The sequence below is a fragment of the Aspergillus fijiensis genome (genome assembly GCF_003184825.1).
Source record: "Aspergillus fijiensis CBS 313.89 unplaced genomic scaffold BO72scaffold_14, whole genome shotgun sequence".
Taxonomy (NCBI): domain Eukaryota; kingdom Fungi; phylum Ascomycota; class Eurotiomycetes; order Eurotiales; family Aspergillaceae; genus Aspergillus; species Aspergillus fijiensis.
Genome location: NW_024468990.1, coordinates 599,711 through 619,355, shown reverse-complemented (window position 1 = coordinate 619,355; position 19,645 = coordinate 599,711). Strand labels below are relative to the sequence as shown.

Sequence of the window (19,645 nt, the reverse complement as noted above, 5' to 3'; positions counted from 1 at the left end):
ATTAAAAAATTTAGACGGAAAAGCCGATGGACGGAGAGACCGCCTGCCGCATTGGGGCAGACCTCCCACCTAAATTGGGGATATTCACCGCCTGCGGCATTGGGAAATGCGCGTCACGAAAGAGGCACGTCGACACGAGACTTTTCCGCGCCGGGCAGAAAAAGGACCAAACTAAACCGAAGTGGAATCATCATTGCTGGGCCTTCCTTCATTCCATCCAATTCTCGACTGAACCCTGCTCCACCTCCTCCCCCGAATGCTCCCTTCCTCTCATTCTTTCATTCTCTGCTACCTGGGTCAATGAACACTTTCTTTTACTCGTTCATCGCATAGAATGTCCGTGTGCTTTGGTCAGTCTACGGGACACAATGGACGGCTATCATGATCTCCCCGAAGTACCTCGATCGGAGCCTTATTTCCCCCCCTCATCACAGGATATTCCTTCCTCCCCACCCTCAATTGCCTCCGATGTTGGCTTCCGACGCAAGCCCAGGAAGCCTCCTCCTGTCACTCCACGCTCATTCAAGAGGTTTTTCACGCCTAGGTCTATGCTAGGTAGCGGCAATAACAACAATGCCAGCGCAGTCAGGACCAACCGCCAGGCACTCAAAACACTTAGCTCGCCCGCTGTCAACCGCCTGGGTCCAGCCTTTACGAAGACTTTGAAGGCTATTGAACACAGATCCGAATCCACCGAACTCATACGGACCCCCAGCAAGAGACGGAAGCTCTCCTTTTCATCAATTGGCTCGCCTCTTCAGTCCTCACCTCTTAAAGAAGTCCATGTCAGGGAGTCGGTCAAATATGACCAAGAGCTAGCCGCCCCAGTCCGGAAGTTCGAGTTGAATGTGAGCAGCATACCGGAGCATGAGCCCAAGCTCACCACCTTCGCCTCTAAACCTCCTCGACAAGTTCCTCCGGTTCGTCGCTCACAGGCTTTGCAAACATCGGGGGCGATATACATGCGAAGTATTTTGGGGAACCGCGCAAATCGAGTTACGATGCGAGCAAACTCCGGAGCTGGTAGAGTACCCCCGCTATCATATACTGGGCGCTTGTTCTAACTCTCTTCAAGGCTGGCAGGATTTGACCTCGGATTTCTACTCCCGCTCAAGTGACAGCCACAATTGCGCTAGTGTTGCTGGCGATCGCTATGTCCTTCCGTTTTGCACGGCGACATGCAACAGTAAGGTCACCCGGATGTGCATAAGTATCGAGCTATGTTTACTGACTGATTTGCAGCAAATAGTCTTGTTGCTGTGGGTGACGAGGAGGGTGGGATCAGATTGATGGATTCTGCCAAAGGCGATAAGAACGGATTCTCGCAAGCGTACCTTACCTTCCGTCCGCATATGAATTCGATTATGGACTTGGAGTTCTCATCCGATGATTTACTGCTCGCAACGGCTTCGGGCGACCAGACTGCGCTAGTCATCGACATGACCACCCAAACGCCGATCTACTGTCTCTCGAATCACGTCTCTTCCGTCAAGCGAGTCCAATTTCAACCGGCGGCCAACAACAAGGTTCTGGCAACTTGCAGTAGAGACGGCAATGTTAACATCTGGGATCTGCGATGCAAAGGGTTTGACAAGCCCTGCTTACAAGTACAGTGCTCGCTTGAATCCGAGTCAGAACCATCCACTTCACCCATCTCCTCCAAAACCACGTTTCCTCAGGTCATGAACACCATCCATGGCGCGCATGCATGGATGCCACAAACCGCTGCCGTCCCCGGCTTGGAACCCCAAATCCGCCGCTCCGACATCACTGTGACTTCGCTAGCCTTCCTCCCCCCAGGCCGCGAAAACCTGTTTGTCACTGCTTCCGAGGCCAACGCCTGCGTGCGACTCTGGGATCTACGCACGACACATCACAATCGGCGTAACCGACCTGTTCTCCCCCTCTCCACGACCCGGGAACCCGAAAGCCACGCCAAGTACAGACGCTTTGGTCTTACCTCGATCACACTAGGCGGGGACGGCTCCCGACTTTACACACTATGCCGCGACGGCACCGTCTATACATATTCCACATCTCACCTAATCCTCGGCAATGCCCCCGAGCTATCCCTCAACAACAACCGCCCACGCCGCTCAGGCGGCTCCGACAAGGAAGGCCTCGGCCCTCTATATGGCTTCCGCCACCCTCGTCTGCAGGTGTCCTCGTTTTACGTCAAAGTCGGAGTGCGCAAAGCAGCCGGCGACAAACCCGAAATGCTAGCGGTTGGAAGCAGTGATCGATGCGCCATTCTCTTCCCCACAGACGAGAGATTCCTCTCGAATTCACCCGCCAGCTCCACCCCTCCAGAAACGGACTCACTTCCCGCCACTCCATTCTCCACTCGTTCGGGCCTCCTTCGCCGCACCAACTCAGGGGTCGGCCTGTCCGGCCGACTAGAGGACACCGTTCCTATCTATCAATCCGGCACTCCCCTAATCGAAGGCCACTCCAAGGAAGTCTCCGCCGTTTCCTGGACCGTCGACGGCGAACTCGTCACGGTCAGCGATGATTACAGTGCTCGATGCTGGCGGGAGGGCCCTGAGGCTCGGGATCTACGCACAAGTGGTGAGACTGAGGGTAAACGCTGGCGCTGCGGGTGGGCGCAAACGCAGGACTCGTATGACGACGAAGATGAATGATTCTCCTTGTTCCTCTGTTGTTCTGTCTCATTTCTTTCAGCGCTGTTCTTGCTTTTCAATTTTTTCTCCAGCTCTCGGAGTGTGCATTTTGTGGTGTTTCAGCCTATATCCATGTCTATGTTCTTTTTAGCGGGTGTTTTGTTTATGTTTTGTCTGTTCTCTTCTTGTTCTTAGAAAGCTTGTTATCAGGGCTTGTTCATGAAAGCCTGTTGTTGCAAAGCAGGGAGCAGGGAGTTCTGCTCGGATAGTCGAGGCGGCGGTAGTTGCAATCTACCGGCGATAGTGAAGCTATCGAAAATCAAAGCCAACCTTACAGATCCTGTAATTTTCTGCCTACTACAATAAAGAAGGTATCAACAGGAGGAATTCAGCACTGCGCGCCACACCAGTCTTACTCGAGGAGTTCGAATAATACAAGTCCCCAGAGCAAGTAATTTTACGCAAAGGAGTTCAGGCGATACAATAATATACTTCATATCTTGATTATACTTTTCCTCTTCCTTCATCCTAAATATCTAAGAACTCCACATGAAGAAACAGGGAAAAGATGGAATTGGGGTAGAGGGGGTAGACCAAAGCAAGCAGGACACCACCAAGCTTGATTTAGTGACCGTGTCCATCATCCTCCTTCCTCTCCGGGTCCAACTTGATCATGGTATCGATACGCATAATGGCAATGCAAGCCTCGACGGCACTCTTCAGCTGCTTGATCTTACCCATGCTAGGCTCGAGGACACCGGCCTTGAGGGTGTCGTGAACACGACCCTTGGTCAGGTCGAGACCATAGTTGCGGTAGGTCTTCTTCTTGGCGATAGCCTTCTCCTCCTCGTTGGCATCGCCGTCCTGCACACGCTGCGACAGAGCATGTCGGACACGGAGCTGGGCGACAAGCTCGGACGAGTCCTTAGCGGCGTTGACGGCCAGGGTCTTGGGGATAGTCAGGAGGGACTGGGCGAATTCACCGATGGCGAGTTGCTCGCGAGAGCCCTGTAGAGGACATGATTAGTTTCTTTATATGGCACATGTGTGAAAGTTTGGAGTGGTGGGCAACATACAACTGTGACAGCGAACTCTTCGAGGTAAATGTGAAGAGCCGTTTCGACGGCACCACCACCGGGGACAATGCTGCCGCTCTCCAACGTCCGCTTCACGGCGCAGAGGGAGTCGTGCACCGAACGCTCCATCTCATCCAGAGTGAAGTCGTTGGGGCCCCGCAGGATGATGGACGCCGAGGTGTGTACCTTGGTGCCCTTGACAAGGATGCACTCATCATCGGATATCCGCTCCTGCACAACCTCCTCTGCGTGACCCAGGTTCGAGGCCTCGAACTTCTCATCACCGTTCAAGTCTGACAGGCTGCTCACCAAGGTGGCACCAGTGGCCTTGGCGATCCGGCGAAGATCCTCCTTCTTGCAACGGCGGACGGCCATGGCACCTCTCTCCACGAAAAGCTTGAGCACCATGTCGTCAATACCCTTGGTGGTGAGGACGACATTAGCTCCGGACTTGAGGATCATCTCGACACGCTCCAGGACGATGCCGGCTTCTCTCTCGCGGATCTTCTCCAGCTGATCAGGATCATCGACTGTGATCTGAACACCAAGCTTCATCCTCTCCTTCTGCAAGTTCATGTCCAAGCAGGCAATCTTCGCATCGGTTATCCGAGTCTTCATGGCTTGGGAGGCGACAGTGCAGTTGAGGGCGTAGCCGTTGACCAGGACCGACTCCTTGCTGCTCTTTCCGTGTGCCTTCAGCAGGTTAACTGCCTTGACGGGGTACTTGACCTCGTTTCTCTGGTTGATGGTCTTGACCGCCAGCATGGCGTCAACGACCATGTTGGCAAAGAAGTCGCCATCTGCGCCGATGATCTTGCTGGACATGGAAGTCTTGGCGATGTTGACCAGGCTGTCCTTGCCCAGGGTCTCGACCTTCGTAGTGATGTTCTCATTCATATATTTGACGGCTTCTCTCAGGGCGAGTCTGTAACCGTTGATAATGGTCGTGGGGTGTATGCGGTTCTTCATCAATTCGTTGCCTCTTCGCAGGAGCTCTGCAGCAATCAAAACGACCGACGTGGTACCATCACCAACCTAGACAGTGGTCAGCGTGAATGATTCCCCTCTCCTGCACGAGACGCAGGCGAACGGCAGGACCGACCTCTTTATCCTGTTGTTGAGCCAAGTCGACGAGGATTTTTCCGGCGGGGTGCTCGATATCGAGAAGACTGAGGATAGTCGCACCGTCGTTCGTCACCGTAACATCCTAGGTAAGCGTCAGGAAGCTGTTGTTGGGTAGACGGGGTTGCGAGGGCAGACATACACCGATGTCATCCACCATCATCTTGTCCAAGCCGGAGGGGCCAAAGGAGCTCTTGACGACATTTGCGATCGCCTGCGTAGCAAGGACTGCGAGATGCAATCAACATCCATCCGTAAGCATTGAGCTTTCTTCCGAACACATACCGTTCTGCTCCCGTACATCAGCACCGGTGATTTTCTGCCCACCCAAGACTGTGCGAAGCTCGTAGTCAGTTTGAAGAGGTCCAGGGGAACGTGAAGTCGGAGGAAATGTGAAAATTAAACTCACAAAGGGTGTCCGCATTCCGCGGAGCCTCGAAGATGCCTGCCATGATTGTGAAATAGACAAGGAGATATGGAGAAGGGGTGCAAAAAGAAAGAAAGAAAAGCTCCGACAGCTGACAGGACTGCTTTTGCTTTTGCTTTTGGCTGCTTTGCTGCTGCGTTCGACTTGTTCGGGGAGAGGGCCCTTTGCGCTAAAAGTTCTGCCGGGCCCCGAGCGGTGAGAAAGCGCAAAGAGACATCCCACTTTGACTCAGAAGAGGGGCTCTTCCTTAACGCCTTTTCCCCTTCTCCGCGCTACCGCTCGACCCCATCTTCTGTCAACCTCGACTGCATTTTCGAGTTTGGTCCTTCTTTCTTCTTCTTTCCCCGCCCGAAGGCCCTCTCCTCAAACTCCAAAATGTCCAGCCAAGCCCCTGCTGACGCTGCGGTTCCCGCCGAATCGCCCGCCGCTCAAACCTTGCCCGACCGCACTCAGGCCCCCGCCGATGCCGCTGCTCCCCAGGGCGAGGTCTCCAAGAATGCTGCAAAGAAGGCCGCCAAGTTGGCCAAGTTGGCTCAAGACAAGGCCGAGAAGAAGGCTGGAAACGCTGCCAACAAGGGAATTGGAAAGCAGGAGGCCAAGAAGCCCGCCTCCAAGGCTCCTAAGAAGAAGATTGACGGTGCCGCTCTGATCGGTATCGATGTCTCCAAGGAAGAGGACTTCCCCAGCTGGTACCAGCAGGTCCTGACCAAGGGTGACATGCTCGACTACTACGATGTCTCTGGATGCTTCATCCTCAAGGTGGGTGGTCTCTAGGTTATCTTATCTGGCTCGCACCCGTGCTGATCTTGCGCCAGCCCGCTTCGTACTCTATCTGGGAGGAGATCCAGAACTGGTTCAACGGATACATTAAGAAGATGGGTGTCAAGAACTGCTCCTTCCCTCTCTTTGTCTCTGAGGATGTCTTGCAGAGGGAGAAGGACCACATCGAGGGTTTCGCGGCCGAGGTCGCCTGGGTCACTCACGCGTATGCAACTCTCCTTATCTTTGGTTATCTTTGGTCGCGTGATGGCTAACTCATTCGTCTCTATACCGCAGTGGTTCCACCCCCTTGGAGAAGAAGATCGCTATTCGTCCCACCTCTGAGACCGTCATGTACCCCTACTACGCCAAGTGGATCAGAAGTCACCGTGACCTTCCTCTCAAGCTGAACCAGTGGAACTCCGTCGTCCGTTGGGAGTTCAAGCACCCCCAGCCCTTCCTGAGAACCAGAGAGTTCCTGTGGCAGGAGGGTCACACTGCCCACCTGACCCAGGATGCGGCCCATGAGGAGGTTATGCAGATCCTCGACCTCTATGCTCGCATCTACGAGGAGCTTCTGGCCGTTCCCGTCGTCAAGGGTCAGAAGACCGAGAAGGAGAAGTTCGCCGGTGGTCTCTACACCACCACCGTCGAGGGCTACATTCCCGCCACTGGCCGTGGTATCCAGGGTGGTACCTCTCACGGTCTGGGCCAGAACTTCAGTAAGATGTTCGGCATCACCGTCGAGGATCCCTCCGCCAAGGGTGACGAGAAGAAGCCCCCCATCCACGTCTGGCAGAACTCCTGGGGTCTGTCGACCCGTACTCTGGGTGTCATGGTGATGATCCACAGTGACAACCGCGGTCTTGTCCTCCCTCCCCGCGTGGCTGAGAACCAGACCGTCATCGTCCCCGTCGGTATCACCGCCAAGACCTCGGACGAGGAGCGCAGCAAGCTCTACGCCGAGATCGACCGCCTGGTCTCCGTCCTCCAGGACGCCGGCGTCCGCGCCATCTCCGACCTCCGCGAGGGCTACTCCCCGGGCTGGAAGTTCAACGAGTGGGAGCTGCGTGGTGTGCCCCTGCGCATCGAGTTCGGTCCCGGTGAGATGGCCGGCGGCTTCGTCACCGCCGCTCGCCGTGACATCCCCGGCAAGGACGGCAAGGCGCCCATCCAGATCGCCGAGCTCGCGACCGCCGTCCCCGCTCTCCTCGAGACCATCCAGAAGGACCTGTACAACCGCGCCGACAACGAGTACCGCTCCCACCGCAAGCTCATCACCAACTGGGACGACTTCACCCCCGCCCTCAACGACAAGAACGTCTGCATCATCCCCCACTGCTTGACCGAGGAGTGCGAGGACCAGATTAAGGACATGAGCGCCCGCAAGGCCGAGGAGGACTCCGGCGAGGCCCAGGACGCCCGTGCCCCCAGCATGGGCGCCAAGTCTCTCTGTATCCCCTTCGACCAGCCCGAGGGTATCGTTCCCGGCGAGACCAAGTGCTGCAACCCCAAGTGTACCCGCCCTGCGGAGAAGTGGTGCATGTTCGGCCGTAAGTTTTCTTGTCGTCATCATCTTCGAACCATTTTCGCTAACCCAGGTCCACCTAATCTAGGCTCGTACTAAGCGCTTTTCGTCGTCGTCATACTATACAATATCAAATCACTTGCAACTGACATTTTATTTACCACTACTTCGTTTCAATCAAGAGTGGTTTCATTTTTCCATTCTGTGTGCATATCCTCATCTTCTTATCTTCGTACTATGACTGTTATGACTTTGCTTTCCTGCCATTACAGTTTTTTTTTTGTTGTGTGTCTGGAAAACCTGGGGTTGGTGGGGTTTGGGAGAGAAGGAAAAGAAAGCGTGTGATGAGGAGTTTTTTTTCTCTTTTTGAAAGAAAGAATCAAGAATTTGCTAGAAATCCCTAGCTTTACTTGCATCAGATACCTTCTCAATGGGCAGTGTGCTGTTATCTGAATTTGAGGAGTAAAAGTTGATGAGGCCTTTGTCGCCGTCACTTATTGGTAAATTGAGAAGTAGACAGATTGGGCACCGAGTGATAGACTTATAGGTACTTATTGACTACCATTGACTACTTCGCATGGAGCTCGGCTATTTATTTGATCTTTTTTGTTATTTAGGAGAGACATGATGTTGAGCGACGACAGCAGGCAGTGATAGATAGTTGCGCTGATAGACAGATAACAAAGTATAATAGGAAATTATGCATCTATACAATGAGTGTAGGTAGCAGAGGCAGTTCCTCTGTTGTAGCAGGGAGAGATGGTCCAGAAGAAAGCACGTAGCAGCAAGTCAGCTTTTGGGACAGTAAAAAGGATCATGTGCAGCACTCGTTCGTGAGAAAGACATCGTCGTGTTTCTCTTTAAGGAAGGAATGATTGGAATCGGGCGAAAGCCGTGCAAGGGGGGAAGAAGTAGTTAGTGGACATGCATGTAGATGGGTATCATGAAACAGTCTCATTTGAGAAGGACTGCCCTCCACAAGAGTGGATGGAGGGTAGTAGGTCAGACAACTTGAGTTGTCGGATCTCGGGAGCCTGGAAGAGAAGCGCTTGAAGAGAGGAGAGAGAGAAGAAAGCTAGTTCACGTTCAAGACGTTGTTGGTGGGTTTGCGCGGCCAGCTCATGATCCGGTAAGGGCTTTTGATAGTTGTGCTCTGCGCAGTGGGGACCGCCGCATGTTCGTAGTCGACGCCATGGATAATGACTTCCGGAGGCTCGAGGCTTGGTAGTTCAATAATCTCCTCGTCACTCTCGTCGTCGGAAAAGCTAGATCGGGATCCCTGTATGGAATCGGAGCCGTGGGCGCGCATGTAGAGAATGGATGGGGACGGCCTGGAGCGATCCGCCTTCTCGCACGAGAGGGACTGCGTGGACGTGGACTGGGTCGTGTTTCCAGATAAGCGAAGGGCTTTCTTCGAGGCAATGTCAGATGCAGCTTCCTCAGACCGCAGCAACAGATACATGTAGGTCATGGGCATCTCGGGTTCCTCGAGGCTGTCCTCACCCGCGACTGCTTTGCTCAAGACTTGGTCTGATGGTAACGGGGCATCGGTGTGCCTCCGTCGAATGGTCCCTTCTGACACTTGAGATATGGCTGTCGTTGGTACACTTGTCGAGATGCTCCTACGTTGTTCCGAGTTTCTTTTATGCTTTCTAAAGGAACTCTTTCGGATCAACTTGAGGAGTTGACCTTCTTTCGCATTAGGACCTCTTTCAGATCCCTTATTAGGGTATAGCGGCACGCTCAGACCTTTATCGAACGACTCCTGCGAGGGAGAGGGTGTAAGAAAGCCTTCCGTTTCGGGAAATGTCAACTGTTTGAAGGCGTCATGGGAATTGATTTCACGGATGATAGCATCTTGAAGAGTTTCAAACGTTGGGTGAGGTGTCATGACCGGCGAGGACGTATAGGCCTGTCGAAACATGTCCATAATTTCCGCAACCTTCTCAGTAGCGGGAGGTAAAGGCGAGACTGCTGTGGGTGAAGCCACCGGCAAGGGGCTGTTCATAACCTCTGCAATACTCATATGTTGTGCTGACTCAGTTGTATTGGGAGTCGGTGGCTGGATGGCACGGTGCGTTGCTCTTGAGGTGGGATTTCTTCGAGCTGCAAGCTCTGTATTGATGGAAAGATCGCGGACGTTCTTCTTAGAATGAATTCGAGAAGAGGCGGCCTGAGAATGATCCTTGGAAGTCTGGGTGACGCCGGTTGTGCCATGGGTTGACTCATCCTCGCTCAGACTCTGGTCATGGCTTATTGACATTGGGATGGTGGGACTATCTGGGAGGGGAGTAGTGCTCCATCTGCGGCCTTGCTTGTAAGCTGGAGGCACACCAAGGAAGCCATTGCTGGGTGTCGGGGGCTCTGTATCAGAAGTTGTGGGCCGTCCGGCCACTAGATTAGGTGCTGATCTCTGTGAGTGCAGAGAGCTTCTTTGGGAGCTCATTTCCGTCGGCGACTCTGGATAGTCATCGTGCGCGCAAGACGCGGTACGAGCATATAACTTGGAAGTCGATGTTGCTACACGGCCTTCCCTAGCCCGCAAGCGAGGCCGGCCTTGTGTGAAATCCTGTCCGTTTTGATCAGTTGACCGGGGAGGCAACCCCTGTGCTGATTTAGGTCGTGTACTCGTACTGCGTGTGAAAGAACGGCTGTTCCTTCCGAACACGTTTCTTGCGACATCTCCTTGTAAAGAAGTGGGACGGGGATACACCACCTTGGGAAGAAACGTTCCCTTGAGGAAAAAAGCCATGTTCCTTTCCGCGATGTCCTCATTGTAAGGAGTAATTGGCGATAAAGAAGTAGGGCACTGTATATGATATCGATGCGAAGTGAACAGTGCGTCAAGCAAGTCAACATGCCGAGGAATTTTGTCTGGCCTTGGACTCGAAGGGAGTGAGGACGGTGGTTGAGAATAAGATGTCGTAGGGCGTGCACGCATGTTGTGAGCTGGCTCAAAGGGTCTGTTCTGGGAACCGCGGGGATGTGAGGTTATCGTCGTAGAGAATGCGGCGGATTGTTGATCGCTCCCCAAAGACTTTGTCCGATTGTCTCGATCATCATGGGGCATTCCCGACGACTTCTCGGTGTGGAAAAACCGTCTGAGAGAAGCCATGATTGTGCAGAGCGATCTTCGTCAATCCTCAAGAGTTTCGTCCGACTGCGTTAATTCTCAAATCCTAGCCGATTGCATCCGAAGCGAGAGCAATGACACTTAGACTGGTAACCTAATCTCAAGTCGACTATCGTGTTCCGGTATTCGTTTTATAGTGTACCTAATCCATGCTGAAGGGTTGGGAGCAGGCTCATCATGCTTGAGAACGGAACGGGGTGGCGGGAAGAGGAACAAGGAAAAGAAACAGAAGCAAATGAGGAGAGGACAGAAGAATAAAGGATTGCCCTCTAGTGGCTGCCCGGTTCGCAGATCTCATATTTGCTCCGGTTCTACGTCAGGGGCAGAAGTGGTCCAGGTCTCAGTGATGGAGCGTGGGCGGATGGGGGCTCAGCCAACAGCCGGGAGAGAGATCTGGTGGACACATTCATACTGTAGGATTTGCATGAATCTTGATTTACAAATCTAGAACTTGCATTAGTGACGACATAGTCAAGGACACCCGTCAAAGTCCCTGAAGCCATACCTGTCAATTCGCAGTTGCCAAAGAAGACCGTTGAATCCATCCCTCTCCGGCTGTGAGCCCTAAACTTCCCTACGGTCATAACCTAAAAGCTAGAATTTCTCACCCACTTGACAGCGAGGTCATTGAAATTAGATCTGCATCCTACAGGCCTTAATGCCCGACTAGACTAGTAGGCCGAGAGTGCCATTCTTAGCACACTCCTGAGACTTGCAGTCGAAGTTTACCTTATTTAGTGACAGCAGTCAGCCTATCAGAGGTTGGGTGGATCAATTGGTGAGAGGAACCCGATTTCATGCTTTGATGGAGACCGAAAGTTCTGTCGGCTACTGTGTAGACGTTGGCTGGTTAGGGCCAGTCAGAGGCCGATAAAAGGCGCGGGATGGAGCCACGAACACCCATCAAAGAAGCGGGTCTCGAATGAAGGAACGTGCTATTGCCTATTGGACATATCGGGTAGCTGATCGTCAATAGACAACGAACGGCGCTGGCGCGGAGTGGGACTGAGTTTTCCAGCCGAGCACCAGAGTTCTTGGAATTATCCCATTGCGATACTGATTGACAGGGGCAATGTCATCGAGTGCCTGTAGGTCGCCGCCAACCAGGCTTGGAGTATTCGGAAGGAAGGAAGGAAGGAAGGAAGGAAGGAAGGAAGAATTCGATGGCAGCTGACAGGAACAGCGTGGAAGTTTGGCGTCTTGCTAGGAGTCAGACAGGTTGATCGATTCGGCACTTCACCTTGATCATGTTGATTGATGGGAGAGTTTGCGGAGGTTCTCCGTATCTGTGGAGGAAATGCACTCTCTCCAGGCCCCTTAATTGGAGGCCACGATCCAGAGTCCCAGCGATCTGAAACGCCGATCGCGATGGCACCAATCTTGATTACTCTTGATTCTCAATTGAAAGAGTAGACTAGGAATCGCAAATTCGGAGAAGGGGGAGGAGGTGGTTGAAGTGGTGTTGTGTTTGTTGATACTCTCATAGCGAGGCGGGAGCCAGACGGGTTGACAAGAGTCGAGATTAGGTAAGACCATCATAGTCCCGAGTCACTTTCAGCGAACACCAACGTTGCTCTCCCTCTCTTCACTTGCCATATCCCTCTCAGTCTTCCAATCTCCCAGTTTCGCTTTGAATTGATCCTCTTGTCTTCCTTTATGCAACTATTTCCGTCTTGATTGGATGTTATTACCATGATCCCTTCCTTTGTGGAACCATGTCAGACCATTATTGAACAGAACCCTGCCATGTGCCTCGAAAGAAGCGAGAACTATAAGCATAAATGCTTAAGGATCCTGCATAAATTGTCGCCTGCGGCCAGGCCGATGCAAATGCCCCTTTAGGCTTGGCATGACCGGGAACGGAAATCATGGATCAGGAATGCCCCCAACTTCCAAGATATGATGCCGACACACACTGCTCGACTGGGTAGCATATGGAGCAGAAAAGGCACAAAACTCCTGCATCTCTGTTACCAGTCAGCTGCTCAACGTGCTCAATCTCCTGGATCCTCATATGTTCAAGCCAAACATGGTGATCTACGCCAAAGCAAAAACTTCGATGCACATGATTGTTGGTTCACGAGTGGAATCCACGATGTACAGTACAGGTTCTTCTGCAACATGACGATCCCTTGCCACATGGAAGCTTATCGATAAGCAGCATTCTGCACTCCGTAGGCAGCAGCCAGAATCGTTTCCGGTTTCCCGCAGGGATATCGGCGCGGGAACAGTCAGCCCTAAGAACCCGGATTCCGATGATGCAGTCCTAAGATCAACCCCCGCAAGGGGGCTCCGACTGGCCCGGCTGCGTCGTGCCTATCGATAGCAGAACCTGTTGAACTATGCGGCGTATCCGGATGTCCGTTGCAGGTCGTCAAAATGAGAATCGTTCTGAACGCCACATTTCTAGGACAATCGAGCTTGAGCGCCCTGAAGGGCAGGCAGAGTCGCTCCTACCAGAAACATCCGCAGTAGCCACACGCTCATTTTGGATTGTCCTTGGTGAATGATTGGACCTCTTGTGTTTTGCGGGGAAGGAGGAAGGTAGCTTCGATGTGCAAGACGTTACATGTGGAAAAGCCGGCGGTTACTTAATGCTCGACGTCAACGAAACCCTTCCGGCGATTACCTCCTGCACTCCGCCCTCCAGCACTTCCGAATCAAGGCCCAATATTCCAATGCGTCCTACGCTCACAGGTGGAAGTGAGACATTTCTGAGACCTTCACGCCTTGAATGAGCGATCAGGTGGTTTGGGGATTTCTCTTTCTCTGACGGCACCTCCATCTTTCTCAACAATTTAATCTCACTTTGCCTGACCGATCGTACAATGAGGCCTCAGACTCTACAGTAGGTGGACAAGAAAACTGGGGCTTGGGGCACTCTTCAACTCGATTTCTCCAGCATGGAGGATCCAAAACGTGTGCAACATGGTTTCGATCCGCCTGAGGACGTTCCTCAACACACAGAGGATAAGGCTTGGGATGAAGATAAAATCTCGAAAGTCGCTAGCTCCGACCAATCTCCTCACAACAGCATCGGCGAAGGAAATGTCGACGCGGTCACCGATACCGAGAAACAGAAGATAGCCGAAGGGGCTGCGCACTTCCGAAGGTTGGGCTGGAAACGTCTGACTGTGGTGCTTGTTGTCGAGGCTATCGCTCTCGGAGTCCTTACGCTGCCCACCTCTTTTGCAATCCTCGGAATGGTGGCAGGTACGATTTGCTGTGTCGGGGTGGGCGTCGTCGCAATATATGCCAGCTACCTTGTCGGGGAAACGAAGATCGCACTTCCGAACATCCACCACTACGGGGACGTCGGGACGTTGATGCTGGGGAAATTTGGCCGAGAGCTTTTTGGGATTATGTTTGTCCTGCAGCTCATTCTCGTGACGGCCTCCTACTGCTTGACTGGCACCATCGCCTTTGATGTTCTTACCAACAATGCGACTTGCTCCATGGTTTTTGGGATTGTTTCGGCTGTGTTGCTGATGCTTTTAGCCATCATGCCGTCGTTCACCGATGCCGCTATCCTTGGATACATCGACTTCGTCTCGATTATGGCAGCTATTATTATCGCCATCATCGCCACAGGCGTCGAGGCAGCGAATTCCCCCGGGGGTCTGGCGGGCGTCAATTGGTCTGCGTGGCCCCGACCCGGCACGACCGTTGCAGATGGGTTCATCGCTGTGTCAAACATCGTGTTTGCCTACAGTTTCTCAATGTACCAGTTTTCCTTCATGGACGAGATGCACACGCCCCAGGACTACATGAAATCGATCTGGACCCTGGGCGGCATGGAAATCGTGATCTACACTCTCGTCGGCGCACTGATCTACGCCTTCGTCGGCGTAGACGTCCAGAGTCCCGCCCTGTTATCGATGAGCAGCTTGATGGCCAAAATCGCATTTGGGGTCGCGCTGCCGGTGATCTATATCTCCGGCGCTCTCAACAACACGGTCACAGCGCGATATGTTCATCTGCGCATGTACGAAAACTCCGTGGTCCGGTTCATTAACACCCCCAAGGGCTGGGTCACATGGCTGCTCGTTCTGCTGGCCATCACCGTCTCTGCGTGGGTCATCTCGGAAGTGATCCCGTTTTTCAACGACCTTCTCGCCCTCAGTTCGGCCTTGTTTGTTTCCGGGTTCGTCCTTTATATCCCGGCCATCATGTGGTTCATGTTCCTGCGCAAACGCGAAGACAATGATCGGAAGCGACTGCTGCACGACTTGTCAGCTGCGTTCTTGTTCTGCGTCGGGGTCATTGTACTGGGTGGCGGAACCTATGCAAGTATCGTTGATATTGTAAGCTATTCCTTGTTCAATGAGCTTTTTAGGTTGCCATTACTAAACAGAATTATCTAGAAACGCCAATTTGACACGGGGGCTGTAAGGGGGGTTTTCACATGTGCACCGATGGCATAAGCAATTCTGCGCAAATCTAACTCGGTGGACCTTTTGATATTTCACGGCATTGACCTCGATGTACATGACTTACGTTTTTGCACATGCACAGCTAGCAATGCGCTATACCACTGGGTGTAATATGGAGCAGAGAATCAAACCTGAATATTGTCATTTCTGCTACTCAAAATGCGAACTAGGAACCATTCAACATATTATCCAAAAGAAGGATAAATGCCATGCTACTTTACTTCTCATCCTCTAGAAAGCCTGAATAATTGGCGATGTTCCATTCCTTCACCGGCTGAGAGCTGCGGCTAGTGAGAGGGTTTATTTTTGCAGAGTGGCCACTATGTCCGTCCTGCTGCTGGTTCGAAAATTCGCACAAAATAATGAGTGCTAAGTAAGGTCGACCTATAGGCCTTAGACCTAGATGGCGTTGGCAGTGTCAGACCAGTCGGCGATACCTAGAGCCACAAATATGCAGATGAGGGGAAATCGCCTTAATCTCCCGGTCCGTCTAGTAAAGAGAACAGTAGTTGTTTGAAAAGATCACCTTGACTCTGTGAATTATCATAATATATGGACGAACGATTTCGAACCTGATTGCCAAGTAGAAACAAATCATCTGAAACTGACTAAAGCTCTAGGTATGTAGAGCACTCTGCAAATATTTCAGAATAGAGATGGATTGCCCATGTCCTGTTCCATCCTGTGTAAGTGCAGCAGCATCTTTGATTGGGTAAGTAAACAGGAGTTGTGGTATGACAATTTTGCCTCTATACTTAGTCAATAGATGTTAGTCAAACAATTCAACACTATCTAATTCTATCTCATATTCGAACCATCGTCACACGAGGGCTCAGCAAACGGTATAGTAGGCTACTGGGTACGTAGGGAGGAGCACCAACCTAAGGTCTAATTCATTACGGGAAAGTTATATTATTTCTTTCAAAGGGAATGCAGATTAGCAGTACGGTTTAGGTACTGCAACCCTCAAAGCGCTAAATCCACATTCTTGAATCAATGACGGCCTCCGGTCTACCCTCAAATCGATTGTCCAACGCCGTGGCACAAGGTATCATCATTCTATAGCCGCGCTCTGATCTCCTGCGGAGCCGGCACCGTCTCGCATTCGCCCTCGCCCGAGAAGACCTCCAATTCCTCCACAAGACTGTTCCACAGCCGGTCGGACGTCATCGGTGCCGTGCAATACGGCTCAACGCCGGTTTCCTCCACCAATCGTTCCAACTCGGGAAGCACTGCATCGGCCGCCTGGGTTTCCATCTCGCGCTGCTTCTGGCGCGTGAGGCCGCCCTTCTCCGCATACCAGGCGGAATCCTCCTTGATGATTCCGGCTTCATACAGCGCCCGTAGCTTGGGATCAATGCCCACCTCCCTAGCGGCTTCGAGTGCCATGCGAGCTCCGATAGCTTGCACCAACGGAAGAGCCAGAGGAAGAATGGCTCGGTTGAAAGCCTCGCTCCGATGCTTGCCGCCGAAAGACTTGATCAGTTCCCGCGCCTCTGCGATCAAGCCCGCTTCGTGTCTGGCTAGGACGCCGTTGGGGTCCCTGGGAGGCGGGACCTGATAACGGCCAATCAGAAGTTCGCTTGCGAGTCCTGTTTTACGAAAAAGTTAGCGTGTGTGGCTGTTTTTGCCCGGTTGCAGGAGACTAAGGTACTAAGTAGACTTACGGATGGCTAAGACCCTGACGTCGCCTTCAGCAGTTGCCACTGCACGGAACTCCAGCTGGAAGCAGTTAGCATGCATGATATCTTCTGGAGGTGGGAAATAGCTCACATCAGCTTGGATAATTTGGTTAAAATCATAGTATCCTTGCCAGCCGCAGCCCTCATTTATGAGTTTGAGGCTAGTCTGGAAGTGGTGGATTGTAAGTGCCTTGAAGGTTGTAGCGAAGGCATGGCGGACCCGTGGATCAGTATTCTTCGGGTCGCAATATTCCATTCCAGCGTAGATGAAGAACGCTTGGAGGACATGCGCTCTGGCAATGGCGTGAAGAATAGGAAGATGCTGGGTACGGAAGTTGATGACAGGCATCGGCTGCCCGTCGTGACCAAGGATATGTCGCCGGAAACTGAATTTGCTGGCGTTGTAAACAGCCATCTTGATCAATGGGATACAGCCACCAGCCAGGAAAAGTGTTCCGGGGGGCATGCGGTGGATGGTCGCTAAGAAGTTGTCACGTTCGTTGCGTGACGTCTGCAGGGCGCCCTCCTTGCCACCAAGGAGGGCGGAGAACGGTAGCTGCACGCGGTTGAAGTAGGTCAAGGCATGGTCGATCGGATTCGCACCCGGACGAGGTGGGAAGACCCTGGGTTATCACCGCGCTTGTCAGTTTCGATATATCTATGCAGGTGGCTCTGGATTAATTCGGATGCATACTTCGAGGTGATACCGGTGCACATCTTGATCCCGTCCGACATTTGCACGACAAACGGTCGGACTCCTCGATCCTCTCCTTCGACGATAAGTCGGGCTATTACGACTGCAAAAACAGGCAAGCCACTTCGAAGAGAGTTCGGTGGCATACATCTGCCATTGTTAGTCTTCAGGGTTAAAGGATGGATACAAGAGGAGCTTACTTAGCAGCAGCCGGAGACGGGGTGTGTAATTCAAAACTGCCATTGGGCAAAAGAGTTGCAGTGGTTTCGAGGTTGCGTGCATCTAGGCCATGCCCGAGCTCGGTGAGCATGAATTGTGCCCTAATTGAGGTCAATTGTATGCCCAGGACTAGAGGTGCAGAGAACGCACGAGATATCAAACTTCATTGCCTGGTGTATAACCCACGCCAACTCTGGCTGCGTGGCAGCGAAAGGAGCAACTGTGCCAACAAAGAGATTATACTGGACGCTAACCAGGTTGATTGCACCACCGTCCATAGCCGTGAGCAGGTCGATGTGAAGCTTCCAAAATCTTGGAGTCGTGTTCACCACATCATCCAAGGTCAAGTCTGTTCCGTTTGAATTAGTCCCTTGTCCATGAAGTGACAACTGCAGCGGTGGTATTACTGTATGCATGTGCTAAGGCCCTTGCTCTTTGATATGTGAGTCGCGTCCGCTCCTCGAGGGTCCACGAAAGTGGTGCCGGCTTCATCAGGGCCGATTGCGCCAATTCCAGAGTCGGCCCAGGCTTGAGCCATATTTGCTCGTAGAGCGCACGACACTCTGATGCCATTGTGGAAGTGGTATATTAGAAGATGTCGTTTGAATTTCCCGAGATGAGGAGAATGACAATCCGCCCAGGACCCATCGTCACAACGAAGGGACATCTTGTATCTATACTGCGCTCGATTTGCCTGGCGGGCCAGAATTTAGGGGCTGAGCTGAACAAAGTCCACAGTGAGGACTTACTAGCCAAGTTGATAAGAGATGATAGGCGATTACCGAACGGTCGGGCGATACTAGCGACGCCACGCTCCTGGATAACGAATAGAATGTTGCCATGCACTCCGCGAACATCCTGACAGCTCAAAAAAGGGGAGAACGCACAACGGTCTCGTATCGGGCTGAATTCCATTGGGACCAACCTGGATTCGACCCGCCAGCCTGGGCCTGCCTGAACTGCTGCCACATCTTGGGAGTTCGGCGTTGAGCGAGAAACTGGGCGAATACGGGGCTTTGGACCAGCGTGGCTGGGCCGGACAAAGTTCCAGGCCAGAATGAAGGAGCTGAATCAACCTTCAATTCAGCTACAGCAACCCACGGAGAGACAAAGACGAAGGATCCCTAGCAAACCGCATCTTGTTCAAAACAGTGATAGAAATTCTCAATGCTCAGGCAGTAGAGGAATCACCGTCAAAGTACTCCGTACAGACCGTACAGTCGAGTGATTCGAGTCAGTACTGTAGTACGTAATTTAGGCAGTACTCCGGAGTAGACAGTGGGCTCTAGGCTAGATCTCCGTTGAGAATCGACTAAGAACTTTCTTCGGATTAGTCTCATCCTTAGGCTCACGGCGGTAAGACCCGGAAAGAACTCCTCGCTTGGAGAGACAGGCAGAGTTGATACACATACATCCTGAGATCAGCCACCAGAAAAAGAAAAAGAAAAAGAAAAAGAAATCATCAGTATACCGCTATATGTGTGTATACTTGGTTATTCTTACTGCGTGGCGCCTGCCTGTTTGCTTTCTTAATGCCTGAATCCCACGTGTTTGTTTCTGTTCCCCACATGTTCCCATTCCCGAAAGACCTTTTGGGTACTCCGTATGGTGCGATCAGTACCTATACACACTTCGGCTATACACAGTACAGTGTAGTACTCACTCTCGCTTCTCGCAGTGCTAAAATTCTAAGAATAGCTGACATGAAAAAAAGCCTGTTGACATGTTTAGCAGGCACGCCGCGCACGAACCTTGTATGGCATGATTCCTCAGCCACTACCATTGATGTACTGTACGAATACAGTATCTCACTTGAGCAAATCTATACGTGCCCCGATAAGAGACATTTTTATACACTTGATAATTTCTTTGTCTCGCCGAACAGATAGCTGTAACGCTCTTTTGTGCTCCACCCCACCGCTCAAGTCGGGCCTAGAGCAGAAAGGATACT

At 52.2% G+C, this 19,645-nt stretch overlaps 6 protein-coding genes across 6 annotated transcripts; 3 read left to right on the top strand and 3 right to left on the bottom strand.

Moving 5' to 3' along the window:
- The first annotated feature begins 181 nt into the window (after positions 1–181).
- Positions 182–3,111, top strand: BO72DRAFT_55956 (WD40 repeat domain-containing protein). The gene is made up of 3 exons (XM_040950522.1): positions 182–1,023; positions 1,076–1,186; positions 1,243–3,111. The coding sequence occupies exons 1-3, from the start codon at positions 369–371 to the stop codon at positions 2,640–2,642; spliced, it is 2,166 nt and encodes a 721-aa protein (XP_040803265.1). The 5' UTR covers positions 182–368; the 3' UTR covers positions 2,643–3,111.
- BO72DRAFT_400703 (chaperonin-containing T-complex alpha subunit TCP1) lies at positions 3,005–5,320 on the bottom strand. Its single transcript, XM_040942157.1, has 6 exons — positions 5,229–5,320; positions 5,105–5,152; positions 4,962–5,047; positions 4,800–4,904; positions 3,698–4,732; positions 3,005–3,629 (listed from the first exon to the last, which is right to left on the bottom strand). Exons 1-6 carry the CDS (start codon positions 5,269–5,271, stop codon positions 3,246–3,248), a joined length of 1,701 nt encoding a protein of 566 aa, XP_040803264.1. The 5' UTR covers positions 5,272–5,320; the 3' UTR covers positions 3,005–3,245.
- A 186-nt stretch (positions 5,321–5,506) lies between these two features.
- Positions 5,507–7,690, top strand: BO72DRAFT_425622 (proline--tRNA ligase). The gene is made up of 3 exons (XM_040942916.1): positions 5,507–6,005; positions 6,062–6,231; positions 6,303–7,690. The coding sequence occupies exons 1-3, from the start codon at positions 5,622–5,624 to the stop codon at positions 7,630–7,632; spliced, it is 1,884 nt and encodes a 627-aa protein (XP_040803263.1). The 5' UTR covers positions 5,507–5,621; the 3' UTR covers positions 7,633–7,690.
- Positions 7,691–8,120: 430 nt separating this feature from the next.
- Positions 8,121–10,813, bottom strand: BO72DRAFT_55959 (uncharacterized protein). Its single transcript, XM_040950523.1, has one exon. The coding sequence runs from the start codon at positions 10,646–10,648 to the stop codon at positions 8,609–8,611; it is 2,040 nt and encodes a 679-aa protein (XP_040803262.1). The 5' UTR covers positions 10,649–10,813; the 3' UTR covers positions 8,121–8,608.
- Positions 10,814–13,569: 2,756 nt separating this feature from the next.
- BO72DRAFT_374011 (uncharacterized protein) lies at positions 13,570–15,090 on the top strand (the record flags this gene model as incomplete). The annotated part of the gene is made up of 2 exons (XM_040941110.1): positions 13,570–14,970; positions 15,031–15,090. The coding sequence occupies 2 exons, from the start codon at positions 13,570–13,572 to the stop codon at positions 15,088–15,090; spliced, it is 1,461 nt and encodes a 486-aa protein (XP_040803261.1).
- A 1,068-nt stretch (positions 15,091–16,158) lies between these two features.
- On the bottom strand, positions 16,159–18,267 carry BO72DRAFT_494595 (putative acyl-CoA oxidase; the record flags this gene model as incomplete). The annotated part of the gene is made up of 7 exons (XM_040948483.1): positions 16,159–16,691; positions 16,767–16,821; positions 16,873–17,404; positions 17,476–17,625; positions 17,676–17,795; positions 17,845–18,043; positions 18,102–18,267. 7 exons carry the CDS (start codon positions 18,265–18,267, stop codon positions 16,159–16,161), a joined length of 1,755 nt encoding a protein of 584 aa, XP_040803260.1.
- Between the last annotated feature and the right edge of the window lie 1,378 nt (positions 18,268–19,645).